Source organism: Pterocles gutturalis, unplaced genomic scaffold (genome assembly GCF_000699245.1).
Source record: "Pterocles gutturalis isolate BGI_N339 unplaced genomic scaffold, ASM69924v1 scaffold16369, whole genome shotgun sequence".
In the NCBI taxonomy this organism is placed as follows: Eukaryota; Metazoa; Chordata; class Aves; order Pterocliformes; family Pteroclidae; genus Pterocles; species Pterocles gutturalis.
The window spans coordinates 10,290-29,204 of NW_010130987.1; the positions used below are offsets into that span (position 1 = coordinate 10,290).

At 35.5% G+C, this 18,915-nt stretch overlaps 1 protein-coding gene across 1 annotated transcript in view; it reads left to right on the forward strand.

Annotated features, from left to right (window-relative positions):
* Positions 1–4,159: 4,159 nt before the first annotated feature.
* The window catches only part of KDM7A (lysine (K)-specific demethylase 7A), a gene marked incomplete at both ends in the record, with an annotated part of 31,011 nt that continues 16,255 nt past the window's right edge, over positions 4,160–18,915 (forward strand). The window contains 7 exons of the mRNA XM_010080434.1: positions 4,160–4,245; positions 10,291–10,408; positions 11,287–11,447; positions 13,453–13,594; positions 13,855–14,041; positions 14,738–14,900; positions 18,288–18,375. Coding sequence (XP_010078736.1) covers positions 4,160–4,245; positions 10,291–10,408; positions 11,287–11,447; positions 13,453–13,594; positions 13,855–14,041; positions 14,738–14,900; positions 18,288–18,375 — 945 coding nt within the window. The remainder of the gene's footprint in view (positions 4,246–10,290; positions 10,409–11,286; positions 11,448–13,452; positions 13,595–13,854; positions 14,042–14,737; positions 14,901–18,287; positions 18,376–18,915) is intronic.

Here is an 18,915-nt window from a genome sequence, read left to right on the forward strand (position 1 = left end):
AAGAGTCTGTTAAATTATTTTCCACATGCTGCTGACAGAGGGGAAAAAGGCACTTAGGGATGTGAAAGTGATGGGGGAAAGGAACAGAAGATAGAATCCAAGAGGACAGTGTCCTGTGTACGACCCTGGTTCTCAACAAATTAACTCATATTTTTTCCATGTTGAGGATGATCCATCTGTTTTCTTTTTATTAGATCATGGAGAATTACTTACATCTCTCAGTTTTCAAGATTTATATTTTCCCTTGTACACAGGAAATCTCAGAAAATTCCTAATAGGAATATGTTGCTGGCAGTTGATGATCTGGCTTGTTAGTCTTTTAATCTGTGACAATTAAATTGGGAAAATGGGCATCCAAACTTTGCTCATATTTTGACATTTTTAGTGCTAAGCATTCCCTTTTATACTTGGAATTTTATGTAGTGATAGAGGATATACACTACTTGTTTTAATAAGATAAAATAGCTTTTCAAGTGTTTGTATCCCTTTAAGGACATTGAAAACAAGGCCTTGAATCAAGAGTGCTTTGGATTTTTTCTTAAACCAGGATTCTTTCAGACATATCAACAGAGGGAGTTAAGCAATCTCTAAAACGTTGTGGTTGTGCTTAATAAGATCAGAAGTAAGGAAGAGAAAAGCCAGACTGAATTGAGAGCAAGCAGGTATTAGATTTGGAAGGTGCAGCAGCCTTTGTGGTGATGGATGTGGATCCAATACTTGTTCACAACATTGTGCTGCTGTATGAGAGAAGAGGTGCCAGGTGCCTTGGGTGGCTTACTATAATGCTTCCTGTAAATGTTTTGGACTTTTGCAGACTCCTTGTATAAGGCATTCCAGCATAATTTTGAAATAATTGTTGAATCTGTCATACTGAATTATCTGTATTCATCTCTTAAATTCTAAATTAATAGTGATACTGCAGTAGGGAACAGCCTCTGCAGGATTTTTTTTTCCCCTGTGAAAGAAGCCTTATTTTCCCTTTACAGAAAAGCAGAGGTCCATTGATACCTATCAGATATGTTAGATAGTCCTCTTGTGATGGTTTTTGAATTACAATTCCTCCTTTTACATAGCTACAAATACAATAATCAAATGGAAAGTTGAGACTAAATTAAAACCATTCACCTTCCAGTGAGTCTTAAGTTTGGAGAATTGGTTCCTCAAACTTTGAGTAGCAAGGGGTTTTTCGGTTGCCAGAGATGGGCATGTTATTGTATGTGAAAAAACCTAGCACTTCCTGATTCTTCTGCTGCCTTTTGCTCACCTTGCCTTGATACTAGAAACCTTGGGGAAGCTATGAAAGTTTGACTACTCTACGACTGCTATCATGGAGTCTATTTTTAACTAATTTTTTCTACCTTGCTACTGCTTCTAGAACCATTTTGAGTAAAATTAGGCCTGTTCAGGCCTTCCACCTTCATGAACAGAATTAGAGATGTATTTTTGCATAGTCTTCTACAGTTGCTTTTTAAAATTATTATTTTATTTTTAATTTTGTAGTACTGTAAACTTTTCACCATTCCTAAGGATTTGTCTACAACCTTCCTGCAGGAGATGACTAATTCAGAAACTAGGTAATATATGCTAAGACATTTCAACCCAGATGGATGGTGAAGTGAAGGATAATAATGATTCAGGAAAACATCAGTGGATTGGGAGTGTTACTGTGTTTGAGTATGTTAATGTTTTCCAGGCTCTCTGCCACCTCTTGGTGACCTTGCTTTGATGCTTGAGGTCTGAAGTTGCACTTGCCACAGTAATTGATCGATTGCTAATAGCCAGAATGATTAGCGTCAGATTCATCTCTGTACGTTGGAGAAGGGGACTCAGCAAAGTGACTTGTAATGGTGTTGTATGTGATTGATAGGCTCTGTGGCATCCTTGGCAGTGTTTGTTCTTGCAGGTGCTGTCACCTCATTTGCCCTTTGCGTCAGTCAGCTATCTGCTACCAGATTCACTTCCAGTATCTCCCAGTTTGTGTTTTGTTTTTCCAGTTCTGAGTTTAGAGCATACATAGTAGACCAAGAATGTTTACTTTCTTTATTGAATGGCTATTCCAGTTATTCTAATACCATTCCAGTGTTGCCTGCTGTCTCTGTCCACAAAGCCTCATGTGCCTTAATGAGAGGTTATAGAATTAATCAACCCAGAGAAGTTCAGTACTTAATAGAATGTCTTCTTTATTTTCAGGCTATCTGTAAGATTCTATAAGAGACAATAAAATAAATATTCTTAAACAGAATGTGACAAACAATTTTCAAAGCTTGAAAGTATTTTTACTATACTTTGATGCAGAGTTCTTACTGTTAGCGAGATAATCTGATTGGGGTGATGCACCAAGAAAAAGGAAAGGAAAGGGAGTAAGTGAAGTGTTCCCATGGAGCACTGTGTTTCATTGAATAATTATGCAAACTTGGTCAAGATACAGTCCAACAGAAATATCTTTAGCTGTTCAAAAGTCAGCAATTTAGCAAAAATAATGGGATTCCTAAGGGTGTATAAAACCAGCCTTCTCATTTGTGGCTTTTTGAGTGTACATTTAAAAACGTTTTTCTTATAATAGATCAGATTATGAGTCACTCATCTATTCTATAAAAAGAGAGAGAACACAAGCAGAAGGAAATGGGACATGCATTTTTAAAGGCTCCTTCTTCCTTCCCTTTTGTTTATATGTCAGCTGAATTTTCATGTAATAACAATTCCTGTAGTTGTGGTCTTAAAACAGACACTAAATATTGCAAAAGTTGTGATCAACTGTGGCAGCTGAGTTTTGTATTTAGATTCCAAAATAGTATGCATTTAAAAATCTATATAATTTTAAAATTTCATGTGGTACATAGCGAATTGAGAAGTAGAAGAACCAGCTGAATCTGTTGACAGAGTTCAGAATGGTGTACTTCTCATTCATAGTTTCATGGGAGATGCACTTCAGTTTCAGATTTGACTTGCTCATTGGTGTGCTTCGAATGCTAGACTGTTTAGTGTATTGTTTTGGCGCACGTACTGACACTGGAGCATGCCAGCAGTTCTGGCGTGAGGCTGCTAGGGAAAGGACTTCTTGTAGCTTGGTCATTTCAAAGCTTCAGTGTTTAAACTGTCATTAATTACACTTTTGCTATGAAACGGGTTATCTAGATAGAGTAGTGTTTGAGTTCTTATCTTACTAGAACGCATTGAATATAAATACCTAATTTTGATGTAAATGTTCAGTGTTGTACTCTTGCTTCTGTATTGTAAAGTCAGCAATTTTATAAGTGTCAATGACCTTTTAAGAAAAAGAACTCTGCCAGGATGCAGATTCTACCAGCAAGCAGGGATTACTTTTTTTTTTGCGAACTTTGTGCAAAAGCACATCTTCTCCAGTTAACCTTTAGTGTTTCAACTTCTAAGAAAATGTACTTCATTTTTAAAAATGGTATTATTTAGATATACAGTGGTGTAGATGCTTTGTCATGACTGTTAAAAAGATCTTCAACTTTAATCCCACTTTGACTGTTTTATCTGGGAAAAAAAATGTGAGCTGGGGAAACATTAAATCTCTCAAGCGGCCTTTGAAATATTTGTTGCCATTTTGAAACGAAACACTTCTATAAAGTGATTTGTATGGTCACTTGTGTAACTTGCATAGTTAGTACTAATAGTGAAAAGTTTTCAGGAAGAATATGAAAATATTCTTCATTGCCGTGTCTTGGGAGGAGTAGGAGTCAGTTATGTGCTTTTTGCAGGAAAAAAAAAAAAAAGAAAAAGAAAAAATTCATTATATCTTCTATAAATTGACAGCACATAGACTTCAGAATTGTTTCGAAATCATAACTTTTATAAGGAAAAGTGCTTGAATGATTTTGCATAACCTGTTTCCTGTAATTACGAACAAAGTTTTTTGGAGGATGAGGGGTAGTGGTATACATTATGGACTAATTTTTAAAGAACTTTGATTCTTGTTTCCTATTTGTGATTTTTTAAAAATGCCATTATCTGTTCAGTGATAAATTATTACTCCAAATTTATATGGCAGCCCAGTAGTTGAAGTAATTTGGTATCTCATTACAATTTTGTAGACTAAGCATGTTCTGGTAGAAACTTAAGATTTAATTATTTTTTAGATGGAAAAATAAATCTTACATGTATTCTCATTAACATTTAAAAAATATTGTTCCAGCTGCGTTGGGGTAGAGGAGCACCATGCTGTTGACATTGATCTGTACCATTGTCCCAACTGTGCAATTCTCCATGGACCTTCTCTGAGTAAGTATGGGTTATTCAAATTTTATTTACAATTTCAATATGTTTTCTCTCCATGTACAATTGGAAAAGACTGTTCATAAGAACACTAAAGATTAGTTTGATTATTTAGAAGGTACTGGTTCTACATGACTGACTCTGAACTGATAAAAAAAAAACCACAAAACAAACCAAACCATCCTGAGAGATTCCTTGATCTGGAGATGCAGATAGAATAAAATATAAACCACCACTATAGATTAGAGAAATCAAAGTGCTCAGAGTTAGAAGAAAACAATCTGGACTTGACAGAGAGTGAGAGAATGAAAATTAGGGAATCATTGTCTGAAAAAAAAAATCTAGAAGATGGCTTAAAGTTCCTTTGTTTTAATCATCAAAATTCTAATACCAAGGAAGGCAATGTTGAAAAAATGTAGGTGTTAGCTGTCTTACCTTTTTGGATGATTGTAGGCTATATGCCACAACAGTCCAGTGAAATCTGACAATATGAATTTCCTGTGCTGGTTTTCTTTTTTTTTGTGGTTTTTGTTTGTTTGTTTTTTTGTGTTTACGTCCTTGAGAGTTACATAGCTCCAAATTTCAGGTGTCTGATTTATGATCAAGTTTCCACCAAGTTTCTCATGCGATTTCATGAGTTGCCATAAGGGATTGTGAAACAGAGCAGCAAGAGAGACCTCCTCTTTGGTTTTCCTTTCAGTAGATAAATTTGCTGTGGAGATCTGCTGTGGAAAGATGGAACAGTTTTTGTCTTTGTGTAACTATTGGAAGGACACTGCTTTATCCAGCCGTCTAGATTTTTTCCTCATGACTTCTGTTCTTTAAAGGAAACAATGTAAAAATGGATTTCACCTTTACAACAAGGAATTAAGTTGCTATGTTCAGACCTGAAAATGTGTATATGCACTGTGTCTCTTTAACCTCCAAGCACTGAGTCATGGTAATTTTTTTTTCTAATGTGGTTTTTTTTTTTAAATTTTTTTTAAATTTTTTTTATTTGAAGACCACATAATGATTTATAGTCAGCAGTGACTTAAAACCTGGAATCTTTTCAATGCTGAATTTACTTTGTCATTTAGAAATAAGCATAAAACCGCTGCACCCTCACTGGTAGTCTTGTGGAGTATGAACAAAGTGATAAAGTATCGCTTACTGATGTAATTAATATATGTTGCATGATATGTATCTTGTATACTATGTGAGTTCAGGGTTACCTACTTTTAGGTTGGGGACTAAAAAGTAAGATAAATGCTGTTTTACATGCTTGTAGTTTTTAGTATTCCAGTTGTCATTTTCAGTTAAAAATCTGCATTTCTCCCCTGTAAATCAGAATACAAATAACAGCCGTTTCTTTCCCCACCTTTCTGACTGTTCTTTTCTGTGGAATAGAGGGACCAGGAGGAGGAGTAGAAGGGGGGGGTCATATCAGGCTTTCAAAATAATGGATGAGTAAATATGAAACTTAGTTTTTTTTTCTTGATTTGGGAGAACTAGTATGCTTCACCGTGATGCCTGTGAATAACCTTTTTTTGTAATGCAGAGGCTGCAAGTGCTAATGCCAGCTCTGTCTCACCTGCAGCAATTTGACAGTGAGATAAGAGGGATTTTTGTGTTGGAAGTCTTTTCAAAAAGACAAGAATCTATGGTAAAAATTATCCTCATTACTTCATATTGCCATAAGTAAGTAGATAATCTAGATTTGGTAGAAGCTTCAGACATGTCACTTATCAACCCAAGCAGAGGTGATATGTTGAAATGTCTTCACCTGGAATTTTGTTAATTGTTCTCAGCTCAGCTGTCAGATTCAAATATATGATAGTTTGTGGTTTGGGCTCTGCTTACTTTAGTGTTTAGACAGACTGATAGTGTCTCATGACTTCAAGTGTTGCAGCAGTGCTCCAAAGTGCTTCAATCATATTAAAGTATATATGTAAGTAAAAAAAGCATCTTTATTTACAGCTTGGTATTCTAAAATTCCTTTATCTAAAGGAGATTTGAAAGAGGCAAAAATTAATCTGTTTGATTTAAGAGGGCAAGTTACCTGTGATTCCAGCAGGCACTTGTGTGTATAGTCTCATCTAATCGAATGACATAGTGCAAAGAATTTACTAGCGATATAAAAGAAACACATACTTCATGCTACCAAATTGGTGGTTACTTTCAGTATCCTACAAAATTAATTATCTAAAAGTTCAGATTATGAATATGAAGCTTCTGCATCAATTTCTTCTATTTCAAAGAAAAATAAACCCTTTTGTTGATTTGGAAGAGCAACAATTTTACAAGATCTTTAGTAAGCAGCCATGTGTGTAAAATGCTAAATAATTAATCCTAAAATCCTAAATAATTAAAAAAGTGATATTAAAAAATAGTAGTACACTATGGAGTTTTCTTAGCTTATTTGGTTTAGAGTCTTTGTATTATGTGTTGTTACTTTAAAAGTTTTCTCAGTGATCCTTAAGTCTGAAAGTGCTCTATTTGCATGAATGCTGGGAGTCAGGTCTGCCACCAGCCTCTAGAATCCGGAACTTTAAAGAACACGAGGTACAGTAAATGTTAACAGGACTGTGCTTGTCAGGACATGACTTTCTTAATCTGGTTTTACCTCCTCAAATTCTGTAAATACCCTCCCACCTGGTTTTTTTTTTGACTGTGGTGGTAATGCCCTTGTTTGATCTGAGCTGACAATATGAGACGATGTACCAGGCCCTAGAAGTGGTGTTCTATGATGTGCTGTATGCTCCTCAGAATTTGCTGTTCTTTCTATGCTAACATTTCTCTTGCCTTTTTGGTCACTGGGAATCACCTAAAGGACTACTTAGAAGACTTGGGGCTTCATTTTACATATATGTATGTGTCTTGATGGTCGGTCCCTGTTTGAAGTCTAGCATGTGACCTCAGAGACAAACAGACCAACAGTGTGAGAAGGCAAGGAGTAGTGTTTGCCTAAAGTAGGTACAGGTAGTGGCCCGCTGTTTTGAGTGTATAAGGAATGCAAGTTAAAAGTAGCTTTTTGCTTACTTCTAATGAAAACTTCCAGCACTCTCCTTTCCTTTCTCAACCCCCCTGCAGCTGTCTAATGTACTTTTAGTGTGTATATTTTTAGTGTGGTCACAGTGCCTCAGTTCTCAGGAACAGCAAGGGTAAACACTAGTTCCTTCTACTAGTTTGGAGTGATTGGGAGGGGATGGGTATATGCATTTCAATTTACATAGTTGTTTGTGGTTTTTGTTTTAATTTGAGCATGAGGATCCGTTCAGTTACATTATTTTTCTTGCAGCTGTTATTGTAATATATTATGGGATTATAAAAGCTCTAGAATTAAGAGATACATAAGAAGGAAAAAGTTGTCATTACTGTTTTTTGTTCTTCAGTGTTCTCTTACTCATGGAAGGATGGTGTACATTGCCAAGTAAAGCAAAAGAACGACTTTTAATTTCTAGTTTTTAAGTGTTGGAAAGGCAGATTTTTAAAAGTTGGTTTTGTGCTGTAAAATCTCTTGAGCAGCTGTATCATCTTACAGTTTTACTGAGTTGTTGTAACAACTGTGAATTTATGAGAAACTACTCTATTGCAAATTAGTATTAGACACTAATTTCTTGTATTATTATTTATGACCGAGAAAATAACTTTGAAAACTTAATAAAGCTGGCTTCATTATTTATGAAGTTTTACTGTATTTGGATAGTTGGCTCATTGATCAGACTCTTCAACACTGGTTTTCAGGTTAGCAAGTAGCTATAAATGTCGGTTTATTCTCTTAAATGTCTTCTAAAGGCTACATTTTGTCACTTCTGTAGGAAACAGCTTCTCAATAGGAATAATTACCTCTTATGTGTAATGACTATAAGAAAGATGTCAGTTGTTTCTATATAACCAACTGTTTTTTTCTGGAGAAGTAGCATTTTTTTTTTTTTGCTTTTTAGAAGCTGCTTTTTTTTGTCCTCTTAGATCCTCAGCTTCCTGCTACTGTTAGCTGTGTTTTCAGTATTGCTAGCACTTTTTTTAGATTTTGGGTGCATCATGACTTTGGTAAACTTAAGGATGAGCTCCTCCATAAAGTTCGATTTTGTATTAATACAGTTGTTTAGCTGGGTGTCGTATTTATATTGCAGGCTGTTTTTGTATATGCCTCTAGAACACCATTTGTGTTGACAAGTAACAGTAGGTTTTCCCTCTTCTATGTTTCCTCGGCAGATGTAACTAAATTTCTGCTTAGTATTAGTTAAATTATAGTTCTGGTCTCAGTAAATCTTCTTGGGGCAGTCTTCCAGTAGCAACTATTAATGCTGTGGAGCAGCGTTTGGCTTTTTTAGGAAAAACTGAAACGTAACCTAAAAATTACTATGCCCTTAGTATGTTTCTTAGTGTGGTAAATTGTATGTTGTTAAGTCAATAGAAAGGTAGCAAGTTCAACACTGTTGGAATTTCTTTCCCAGACAATGAGATGGCAGTCATTTTTGCTGAGGCACCTGTTGGGAATTTAAAGGGCTTCTCAGCCTGTTAAGTGTTTGAGGACAAGAGATACACATTTATTTGTATAGCCGGAAAGTGTTCCAAAGCGCATTGTGCTAGCAAACAGATAGATGATACAACCAAGGGCTTCCTTTCAAAGCAGAAGACTTGTGTTCTGTAGAAGTGAAGATATGAAATGAGTGGTTGATTAAGGTGAATTAATGAAATATCTGTTACAAAGTAATTTCTCATGAAATAACGCAAATTTGAGGACAGGCAGGAAGTTTGCCATGATATTGTAAGTCACTTTGTCCTCTGTTTCACTGAAGGCCAAAAAAGTAAAATGGGGAGGCTGCATACAACTTACAGTGTTCTAAAATACAGCCTTTCATAAAAAAGAAGACCACTTTTTATCAAGGCCTGTGGTGACAGAAAAAGAGATAATAGTTTTAAACTGAAAGAGGGTAGGTTTAGATGGGATATAAGGAATAAAGTTTTTACTGTGAGGGTGGTGAGGCACTGGAACAGGTTGCCCAGAGAAGTTGTGGATGCCCCCTCCCTGTGGAGGTGTTCTGAGATCAGGTTTGTTGAGGCTTTGAGCAACCTGGTCTAATGAAAGGTGTCCCTGCCCATGGCGGGGGTGAGGTGGGTTGAACTAGGTGATCTTTAAAGGCCCCTTCCAACCCAAACCATTCTGTGAGTCTATGAAAATGGTGTTTTTGCGCATGTGTCATTTGTCATGGCGAGACCAACAGGTCTTTATGAGAAGGTCTTGTTTTTAATTTTCCTTGGCCCTTTAAGTATAGGGAACTGTTCAAGATGCAATTTAGTTGCTATTGAACTATCAGATTCCCAAAATTATAATAGAACATTAATTTATCCTTTGTTCTTTATTAATATGTTTGTAATAGCACACTACAGTTTCAAACAACTCAGAAGTTGATTGTTTTGGGGTGAAATTCTTTCATCATATGTATTATGCTTGCATAATAAAGATTACATCTTCCCAAAACAATTTACACCCAAAACTGTTATGAAGACGTAAGCAGTGGATAAAAGAGAGATGGTTTCGTTTCGAACAGCATATGGTAGTGAGTAGTAGTAATATTATCAGACTGGATATGGGTGTGCTCATAGGGTGAGATAGCACAACAGGATTAGGCCCTGTTAATTTTGTGTTAATACGTAAGATTAGGTCTATGGATCTTGAAGAGGTACAATTCTTCTGTTTATTTAAAAAAAAAAAAGTCTGAGCTTTAGGAATTTGGAAGTTCTATTTCTAGTTTTGTTGCTGACTTCTTAGATTTGGACAACTTTCAGGCTGCTGTGGTTTACTTGTGCTGCACTGGATATGGAGTCTTAAATCATTGTGTGTCATGTGCATTGAGGTTCTCACATAGAAGGAGCTATGGAAGTATAGAGGATTACTGTCAGGTGTCCTGAAGATTTCGTTTGTTGCAGATAGGTAGAGTGTCACCTGCATGAACAGTAATATTTGTTAATCATAGTAATGTAATTGAGGCATGTCTGGGATGACTGCTAATCTGAGCCATCTGATTTAACTAATTCAAAGTTTAATCCTTCTGAAACTTCTAGTGAAGAAGAGGAGAAACTGGCACAGACATGATTACACAGAGTTGGATGATGGTTCCAAGCCAGTGCAGGCTGGAACACGGACCTTTGTTAAACAGCTGCGGGCTCGCTCTTTCCCAAGGTACAGAAGCTTACTTACACACTTTAGTGCAAAAAATAGAGAAACTTTGTCAGCTGAATGTGTCTTGGGTGAGGCAACTGATGTTTCTCTGCTTCAGAGAATGAAGGTTGAGGATGACTTCCTCCCTTAGAATGACTTCCTCCCTTAGAATGCCCCCCATCCCGTCCCTGTTTCAGGTGGAATCATTTACCTTCTCATGCAGTAGCTTCCCCTGTTCAGTTTTGCACTGGGGTACATTGTCTGTTGGGACTGCTACAGGGTTGTGTGGGGGTTTTGAGTTTTTGGGGTTTTGTTTGTTTTTGTGGGGGAATAGGAGCAGTAGCAAGAATGGTTGTGTTTTGTTTTTATTTTTTTTTTGTGCCTGAACTGTCAGAATATTGTCTGTATATTCCTGTAGTCCAGGAATAGTCCTCAATTTAATTCCAAGTAACATAAACATTTATATCAGCTGGTAGTCAATCCATTCCCACATGCTTTAGAGGAGATTGGAGAAACATGGTTGTACTTCGATCCTGAGCCATCTGTAGTTGGCCATCTCACTGAAACATAATGACTTACAGTTCTTTAACGGACTTTGTTATTGGTTTTGTCAAAATGTACCTTAATGCCTTCTCTGAGAATTCCTTTTCCCCATCCTCTTAAATTACTGTGTTTGGTCATGTAGAAAGATTATCAGTTCCCAGGTTTTGCACGACAGTAAACATTTCGTTGCGGGTTTAGGTAATTTTCTTTGTCTTTCAGTTAAATACGGGGCCCACTTCTTTTGGATTCAAATGTAGCCATTCCCATTTGTCTTCCCCCAAACTGTGTCTTAGTGTTTTTTCAGTAGTGCTTGGTGGATGCTTTTTTGCTAATATTCCATTATTTCTTTCCACCAGTGCCGATGAAGTAATTTTGAAAATGCATGGAAGCCACTTGACACAAAGATACTTGGAGAAACATGGGTTTGATGTTCCCATTATGGTTCCTAAATTAGATGGTCTGGGGCTCAGACTTCCTCCGCCAACTTTCTCTGTTTTAGATGTGGAACGCTATGTAGGTAAGAGTCACTCTGGAGTACTTACAAATGGTCCTGTCCGTAAATTAAAATAAGTATTTGCATTACTATAAGAGCTTACAGAGTGCTAAATATATTCTAAATTGAATTACTTCTAATAAGAAGGCTAGCAGAGAGTAAAATTCAAGCTACAGTTTTGGTTTCTTTCTTTCTTTCTTTCTTTCTTTCTTTCTCTCTTTCTCTCTTTCTATTTCTTCCTTTGTGTGTGGTAGATATGTGACAGGAGTACAGCCTTACTTTTCAACTTTCAAACGTTAATTTTGGTGCAAGCTACACATGGAATGCTGGGTTTTTTTCTGCTACATGTTGAAACCAATAAAGTATTACGATTTTAAGATTATTCTCTTTGTGAGAATTGAACGAATCACTGTAACGATCAATGAAGTTTCGTCATGGGTTAGGCTATTGCAAAAGTTAATGGTTTTGGCTCAGTAAATTGAATTAAATATTTCGTCCTGGAAAATTTCCTACCTTGGCTTCCTTTGGTGGGACAGCTACAGCTTTCCAGGGACCATTTCTTTCATATCAGACCTCTTGAAGGTCTGTAATTGTTTTAGCCTCACATAAGGGTGGAGCACAGAGAAACAGAGGCTGAACCAATTGCAGCATGCCATTTCCTGTGACATACAGTAAAGCTGAGAAATCTGTATGTGGCCTTGTCTGTGTTCTTGTGATAACCTAATATAATGACATGTACTGAAAGTAGGTTTTCTGTCCATAAACATTTTATGATGGCACAGAATAGAGGAAATATGTAGTATATGGAATGTTGTTACCATTATGATGATTATAAACAGTAAACTATTCTGCTTTAAAGTGTAATTATAATTTTGATACTTCTGAATCTTTTATTTTGGAATACTGTCCCTTCAAGATTCAGAGAGAAACTTGGTCTTCTCATTCTCATACATATATTTTGACCTGCCAGCTTCTCCAATTTAGAGAAAAAATTGGCATGCTACAGATTTACCTTTCTACTGTTGAAAATGAAAATAAGAAAACTGGATAAATACTGTTCAAACAGGCATTTATCAAGATGACACTAACTGGCAATTTTAAAGCAATTATGTTTATCATGTTCATCTAGATACATTCCAGCATTCCAAAATTAATTGTCAAATTTGACCATTGTATAACTACACTGACATAAAACAGGTGCTATTATGTATTACAGTGTTATTGTTGGTCCTTTCTCTTGGCTAAAGGTTGCATCTTGCTTGTCTGGTACTACAGATGTATCACTTTGAAATACACATTATGTGAACCAATCCTTGTTGTCTTCAGAAATGAAATACACTCACGACTTAATTATTCAATGAAATTACTGTGTGCTTAAAAGTTATGCATATAGATAAGGAGGGTGGAGGTGGGCTTGTAGAATGTTTGTGAAGAACTACCTGCATAGTTTTTAATGCTAAAAACTTACCGGTTATGGCACAAGTTAGTGCAGTTTGCTAAGAAATACAAGCTGTGAGCAGTAGGATTTATTATTTGTAAAGAATTCTCAGTGGTCTTTGTGTTAAATATTCAAGTGCTGTGGTGGTAATTAATAGGAAGAGTGAGGAATAGATCTGCCTTGGGAACTTTCTCTACATTAGTCTTTCAGGTTGCAACCACAAAGCTCAATTTTTTTTCTTTTAAACCAGTTGCAGTCATTCTATACTACTGCCTTTTTTTTTTTTTTTTTTTTTTTTTTCTTGTTAACCGTAGGAAAGAGGATTTATTTTTAGTTGGTTAACCGTAGGAAAGAGGATTTATTTTTAGAGTGTTTTCAGTTCCATCCTTAGCTGATTATATCAATTAAAGTTAGACCTAATAAAAAGTTGGTTTATACTAATCTGTCTCTGTTTCGAGAGAAAGCTGGTGGTAGTAGAGGTTTTGTGCAGAAATATATTGATAAGGTTGGAGAAAAGCCAAATTTCTCTTAAACACCTTAAGGCTCTTTTTATCTGCAATAGGATTAAGAAAGTCATCCTCTTTTTCACAGGTGGAGATAAAGTGATAGATGTAATAGATGTAGCAAGACAAGCAGACAGCAAAATGAAGCTCCATAATTATATTAAATATTTCACAAATCCTGATCGACCAAAAGTATTGAATGTGATCAGCCTGGAATTCTCAGACACAAAGTGAGTACTGGTTTCAATTCCTTGAATGCAGGAAGTGGGTTTTCACTAGGTTGAACAGTATGTGTAGGAATATAATGTCTGTAGTAGGAAAGATAGGAGGCTGTGTATTTAGTGTAGACAGTAATACAGGTATAAAGCATTTTTATTAATTCATAAGTAATAACTTTGTAGGAAACAAAAATTCAAAGTTATAATTTAAAAAGAGGTGTGCTTACTCTTGGTTATATTTAACGTTCTTTTTTGTTTGTTTGTTTTAAAAGGATGTCTGAATTGGTGGAAGTACCAGATATTGCCAGAAAGCTTTCATGGGTGGAAAATTATTGGCCAGATGACTCTGTCTTCCCTAAGCCTTTTGTTCAGAAGTATTGCTTGATGGGTGTCCAGGACAGCTACACTGATTTTCATATTGATTTTGGAGGAACATCAGTTTGGTACCATGTTCTCTGGGTATGAAGGCTTCTTAAATTTTGACTCTGTGAAACAAACTTTATTCAGTGTGCAGCTTTCTGCCATGGCACTTATCACCTGTTTAGAATTATCACCTGTATGAAATTTTGTACTTAAAAAGCCAGGGGAGGAGCTTGAAAGTGAACTACTGATAGTTGGTATTGCGTTTTTATGCTTTTATTTTCATATACTGTTGGTGACTTCTAGACTGTAGTTGGTTGACTGATCATTTTAGTAGACTAGTAGGTAATACAGTGAGGTTTTAGAATGAAAAAATGAATTGAATGAAAATTATTGACATACTCAGCTTTTTATTCTTCTCACAAACTTTGACCATGTATACATCATAGGCTAGACAAAGTGGTTTCATCTTATGTTTTCTCATTTGGCGTTTGTGCACATATCTATATACATTGTTTATAAAAGTGGGAATTTTTTATACTCCAATGAGAGGTTATGGTTGGTTTGTTTGCTTCTTTTACATTACAAAACACCAACTGGTTAGTGTACTATTGACTAAGCTTTTGGTAGATTACAGTTGTGAAACTGGGGCTAGGAAGCCCCTATGTTCCATAGTGGAAATCTGGAATACTTACAGTTTAGATCAATTTGTTACTTTATTAGGAATGGCTTAGAGGTTGTAGTATGCCTTCAGGAGGACATTGATTTTTTTAATTTGATATTTTTGTTTAATAGGGTGAGAAGATATTCTATTTGATCAAGCCCACTGATGAAAATTTGTCTCTGTATGAGTCTTGGAGTTCATCTGTCACCCAGAGTGAAGTATATTTTGGGGACAAGGTTGACAAATGTTACAAATGTGTTGTGAAGCAAGGACACACTTTATTTGTTCCAACAGGTAAGATTTACTCTTTATTACTAGGACTCAGCATGTTTAATCACCAGGAATTAAGGGTATCCTAAAGTGATTGCTCTGTCAACATTCGGTTTCTCTTAAATTTTTGGATAAGAGAGAATAATAAAAAATACAGAAATTTATATTTTCATAACAAGAAATGAGCTTTTTAGGTTGCTTGACAGTAATAACAGTTATCAGGGAAAGAAAGGATGTTTGTTACCCAATTGTAAGACAACAAATTAAAGCTGAATGTGGATATCAGGGAAATAGTTCCAATTCATAGGACATGGAGTGTTCACCATTTGATAGATATCCGAACTGAGTTCTTATGTCAATTATAAGACAATTTTGGTTTTACAGCTTTTGACTATTTTAAGACCTACTAGGCAAAATTATTACAAAAACAGCACATAAATTTCTTATGCTATAGGAAAAGTTGTGTGGTTTTGGGGGGGCTGTAGGTTTTTTTTCTTTTTTTTTGTTTTCTGAAAAACAGCAGGAAATCTAAACTGTAGTGGAGCTTGTGGAGGCTCTCTGAATCAAAATGAAAGTGTCTGTAAATACAATTGTAGAATATATAATTGAATTAATGTGTTAATTCCTTTTATTAAAGATAAAAGGATATTTGTAGATATAGTTTATGCAACTGTAGAGCTCATAAATGCATTTCAGCAGCTTCCTTTAAAAATTATGCAAAGGAGCAGTCTTTTCTGGTTTTCTTTAACGTTTCTTGTAGCCATCACCCAATAGCATCTGATAAATTACAGGACGTTTTTAAGAAGTGAGAAACAGCAAGACAATTAAACTTTGTTATGTATTAAAAAAAAAACACAGAAAATTCTTCCAAACAAAACACACCACCCTCATTCCCCCCAAGCTCCCAAACGCCATAAACTTAGAAGTCTTTAATAAATCAAACCATATTTTGCCAATAAAGTGCGTGCCAGTTAATTTCTTGTGTTTTCACTTATCCAGCCCATATAAATACTTTTCATAATTTTATTATTGAAGATTTGTACTAGGTACTATCTTCCCTTTTTGGGGGGGAGGAAGCTTTAAATATACTGAGAAGGGAAATGGTATATGATTCTTCTTCTGGAATAAGCCCTGAAGATTATGTTCAGTACCTTATTCTGTTATGGACTTCTTAGACAGCCTACTACATTTTTCTCATAGCTCACTTCTCTACCTGTGAGGTTTAATGTCTACTCTTCTAGTTCATGGCTTGCGCAGAATAAATACTACATGGTAGGGAGCTATGTATGCACTTTACAGTCCTGAAGACCCATAACTTTTTAAAACCATCTATTTTTGGCAAGAGATTACATTAATTTTCCATTTATCGAAGTGTAAGGTCATACATCTGTGAACAAACAATGCAGAATTACACAATGAAGAACTTTATTGTGACCCACAGATCTTTGAAAATAGTTACTGCTTCCTAAGGAATCAGCTGAACCTGAGCTCTCACTATAATGTGGCCAAAAAGAAAAGTATCATAAAATTATAATTTCTAATGTATATGTGTAGTTTTGTGTGTATAGACATAAAATGGTACTTTTTAATGTAAATGTGTGTATATATGTATGTATGTGTACACACACCTACATATTTATATACGTACGATGGAGTATGGTGTAAGAACCAACTAGGCTTCAGGACAGTTGTTTAAAAAATTGGAAATTCTGTAAGACTGATTAAAGGCTTTAAAAAAACTCTTTTGCTCTTCCTACTTGCACTGATGCTAGTGGATATCATAATTATTTTATAATTGCTGAAATATGTTGAGAGTAGACTTCTGATTTAAAATGGATTTTGTGTATAGAGGAGTGGCACCTACGGGGAGACTCTTGAGAGTTATTTGAATATTATTCAAGATAGTCTGTGTGGTCTGCACCAGATTTTCTGCACCTTGAACAAAACTACAGCATAAAAATAGCAAGCAAGGATGTAAGAAAGTGAAATTCTTTAGTAGATACAGGTATGCCATAGAAATCCTTGGTGTTGATGCAATAGTGATGAGGCTTTGTTGTCAGTTTTGTCAGTGTCTGGGGAGGTATGTCTTTAAAGGGTTGAAATATATATACTCCTTGGAGAGTCAGAGGTATTAATCTACTGTGATGGTGATAAAAATAAAAAATTGAAACCATATTAACAAATGCAAAATGTAACTGGTAATACAAGCTAATCTTCTTTGCACTGCACATCTCAAAGAACAGAAGTAAAACTGCACAATGTATAATATTAATTTAAAAAAACTCCTTAGGTTGCATGTGCCATTGTATTCTACAGTCTCTCATATACCATTCTGTAACTTCCTTTCCAGGCTGCAGAGTAGGCACGTTGCTTGGTCAACGTAGTTGATAGCTTACAGGTCTTTTTACGTGTGGTACCACGACAACTAGAACTGGTTGTTCTTAACTGAATTAGGGCATGGATTTAATGGTAGTGGGCAACATGCAGTTGCTTGTGATTTGGTCTGATCTTGCCCCAAGATGAGGAGATTCCTGTGTCTGTACATCTTGGCTACACTCAGTCAAATAATGAATTAATCTGCAAATGCATTGCCAACTCCGCTTTTGTCAAAAGATCACCTGTATGCGTGCAAAATCAGAAAAAAATCTGGAAACAAGAAACTGTATTTGTAGCTTATTTACATTAAAGCTGCACTGTATAAATTTTAAAGGTAACTATTTTTTGTTGGGAAGCTAACTTCATATATTCTTTTGTGTACTTACTTGAGATTATCCAATAGTAATCAGCTAGATTGATAGTATAATGTTGGCCATGCTTTACTGTGTTTAATAGTGGAGTTCCCAAGGACAATATTTCAATTATGTGAAAAACTTATATAGTCATGGTGCCTAGACTGTGTTTTAAACTGATCATAATTTATTTGGAATTAGGATGACTGTATTTAGAGTAATTAATGGAACTACTTCTGAATTCCTGTTTGAGAAACTTCGGTATTGCTAAATGACTTTATGTTGTGCAAACAGCTCAGTTACTGTAAGGAACCTGTAAATATTGAAAGGAATATAATTCAGTATGTTTTTCCACTACTCGCTTATTTTTCTTGATTGGACGGAAAACTTTGGGGAATTTTTACTTGAAAAATCGCTTGTGGTCTTGCATTCCCCCCTTGCCTCCACTGTAAAAAAAGTCTTAATGCACTTTTAACTCCTTCAGAAAAATACAGTTCCACTAGATTTCTGGTACACTGTAATTTACATGTTTTTTAAATTTAGATTACTTGCTTCTAGCACAGAATACAAATTTGTTTGCTTTTTTAGTTTACAGGTACAGCATTTTTACTTTATATGTATTTAAAAACAGTCTTAGAAGAATTTGTATGTGTGTATTAAGTTTCAGAATCTGTAATTTCAGGCTGGATTCACGCTGTGCTCACATCTCAGGATTGTATGGCTTTTGGAGGAAACTTTTTGCACAACCTCAATATTGGCATGCAGCTCAGGTTAGTCTCAGCTCTTCCTGTGCCTTTTCCTTAGTAAGTAGGATATTCTTTTAATAGATATTTTTCTTCATGCCCTTAACCAGGATCAGATTGGTACAGGCCCTCAGACAATAGTGGCATTTTCAGTTAGACTGTATCAAGCACATACTCTTATTGCACTTCTGCAAAGTTTGTTTCAAAAGCAAAGTGAAGGGTATGCAAGAATCTAAGTGAATAAAAGAAAAAAAAAAAAGTGGAAAAAAAAAAAAGAAATCCTCTACTTGGAGGTTAGTATAAGCAAGTAAAATGGAACTGAACAAGCCCAGATATGCAACATCGAGTTGAAATGAGCGTCCTCAAGTCAGCATTGCTCTAAGGGCAGCTGTATTTAGTTTTTGTCCAAGATGTGGAGCTGTCTTCTAAACATATTGTTTTTATTTATTACAGTGGAATCCTGATAAAATTCCATCTGTTAAAAAGATCACACAATGCGTTTGTATCCTAGTTTTATGAAGTCCAACTTTATTCTTAGAAGTGCCGCAGTCAAACTTGATAAGGTCA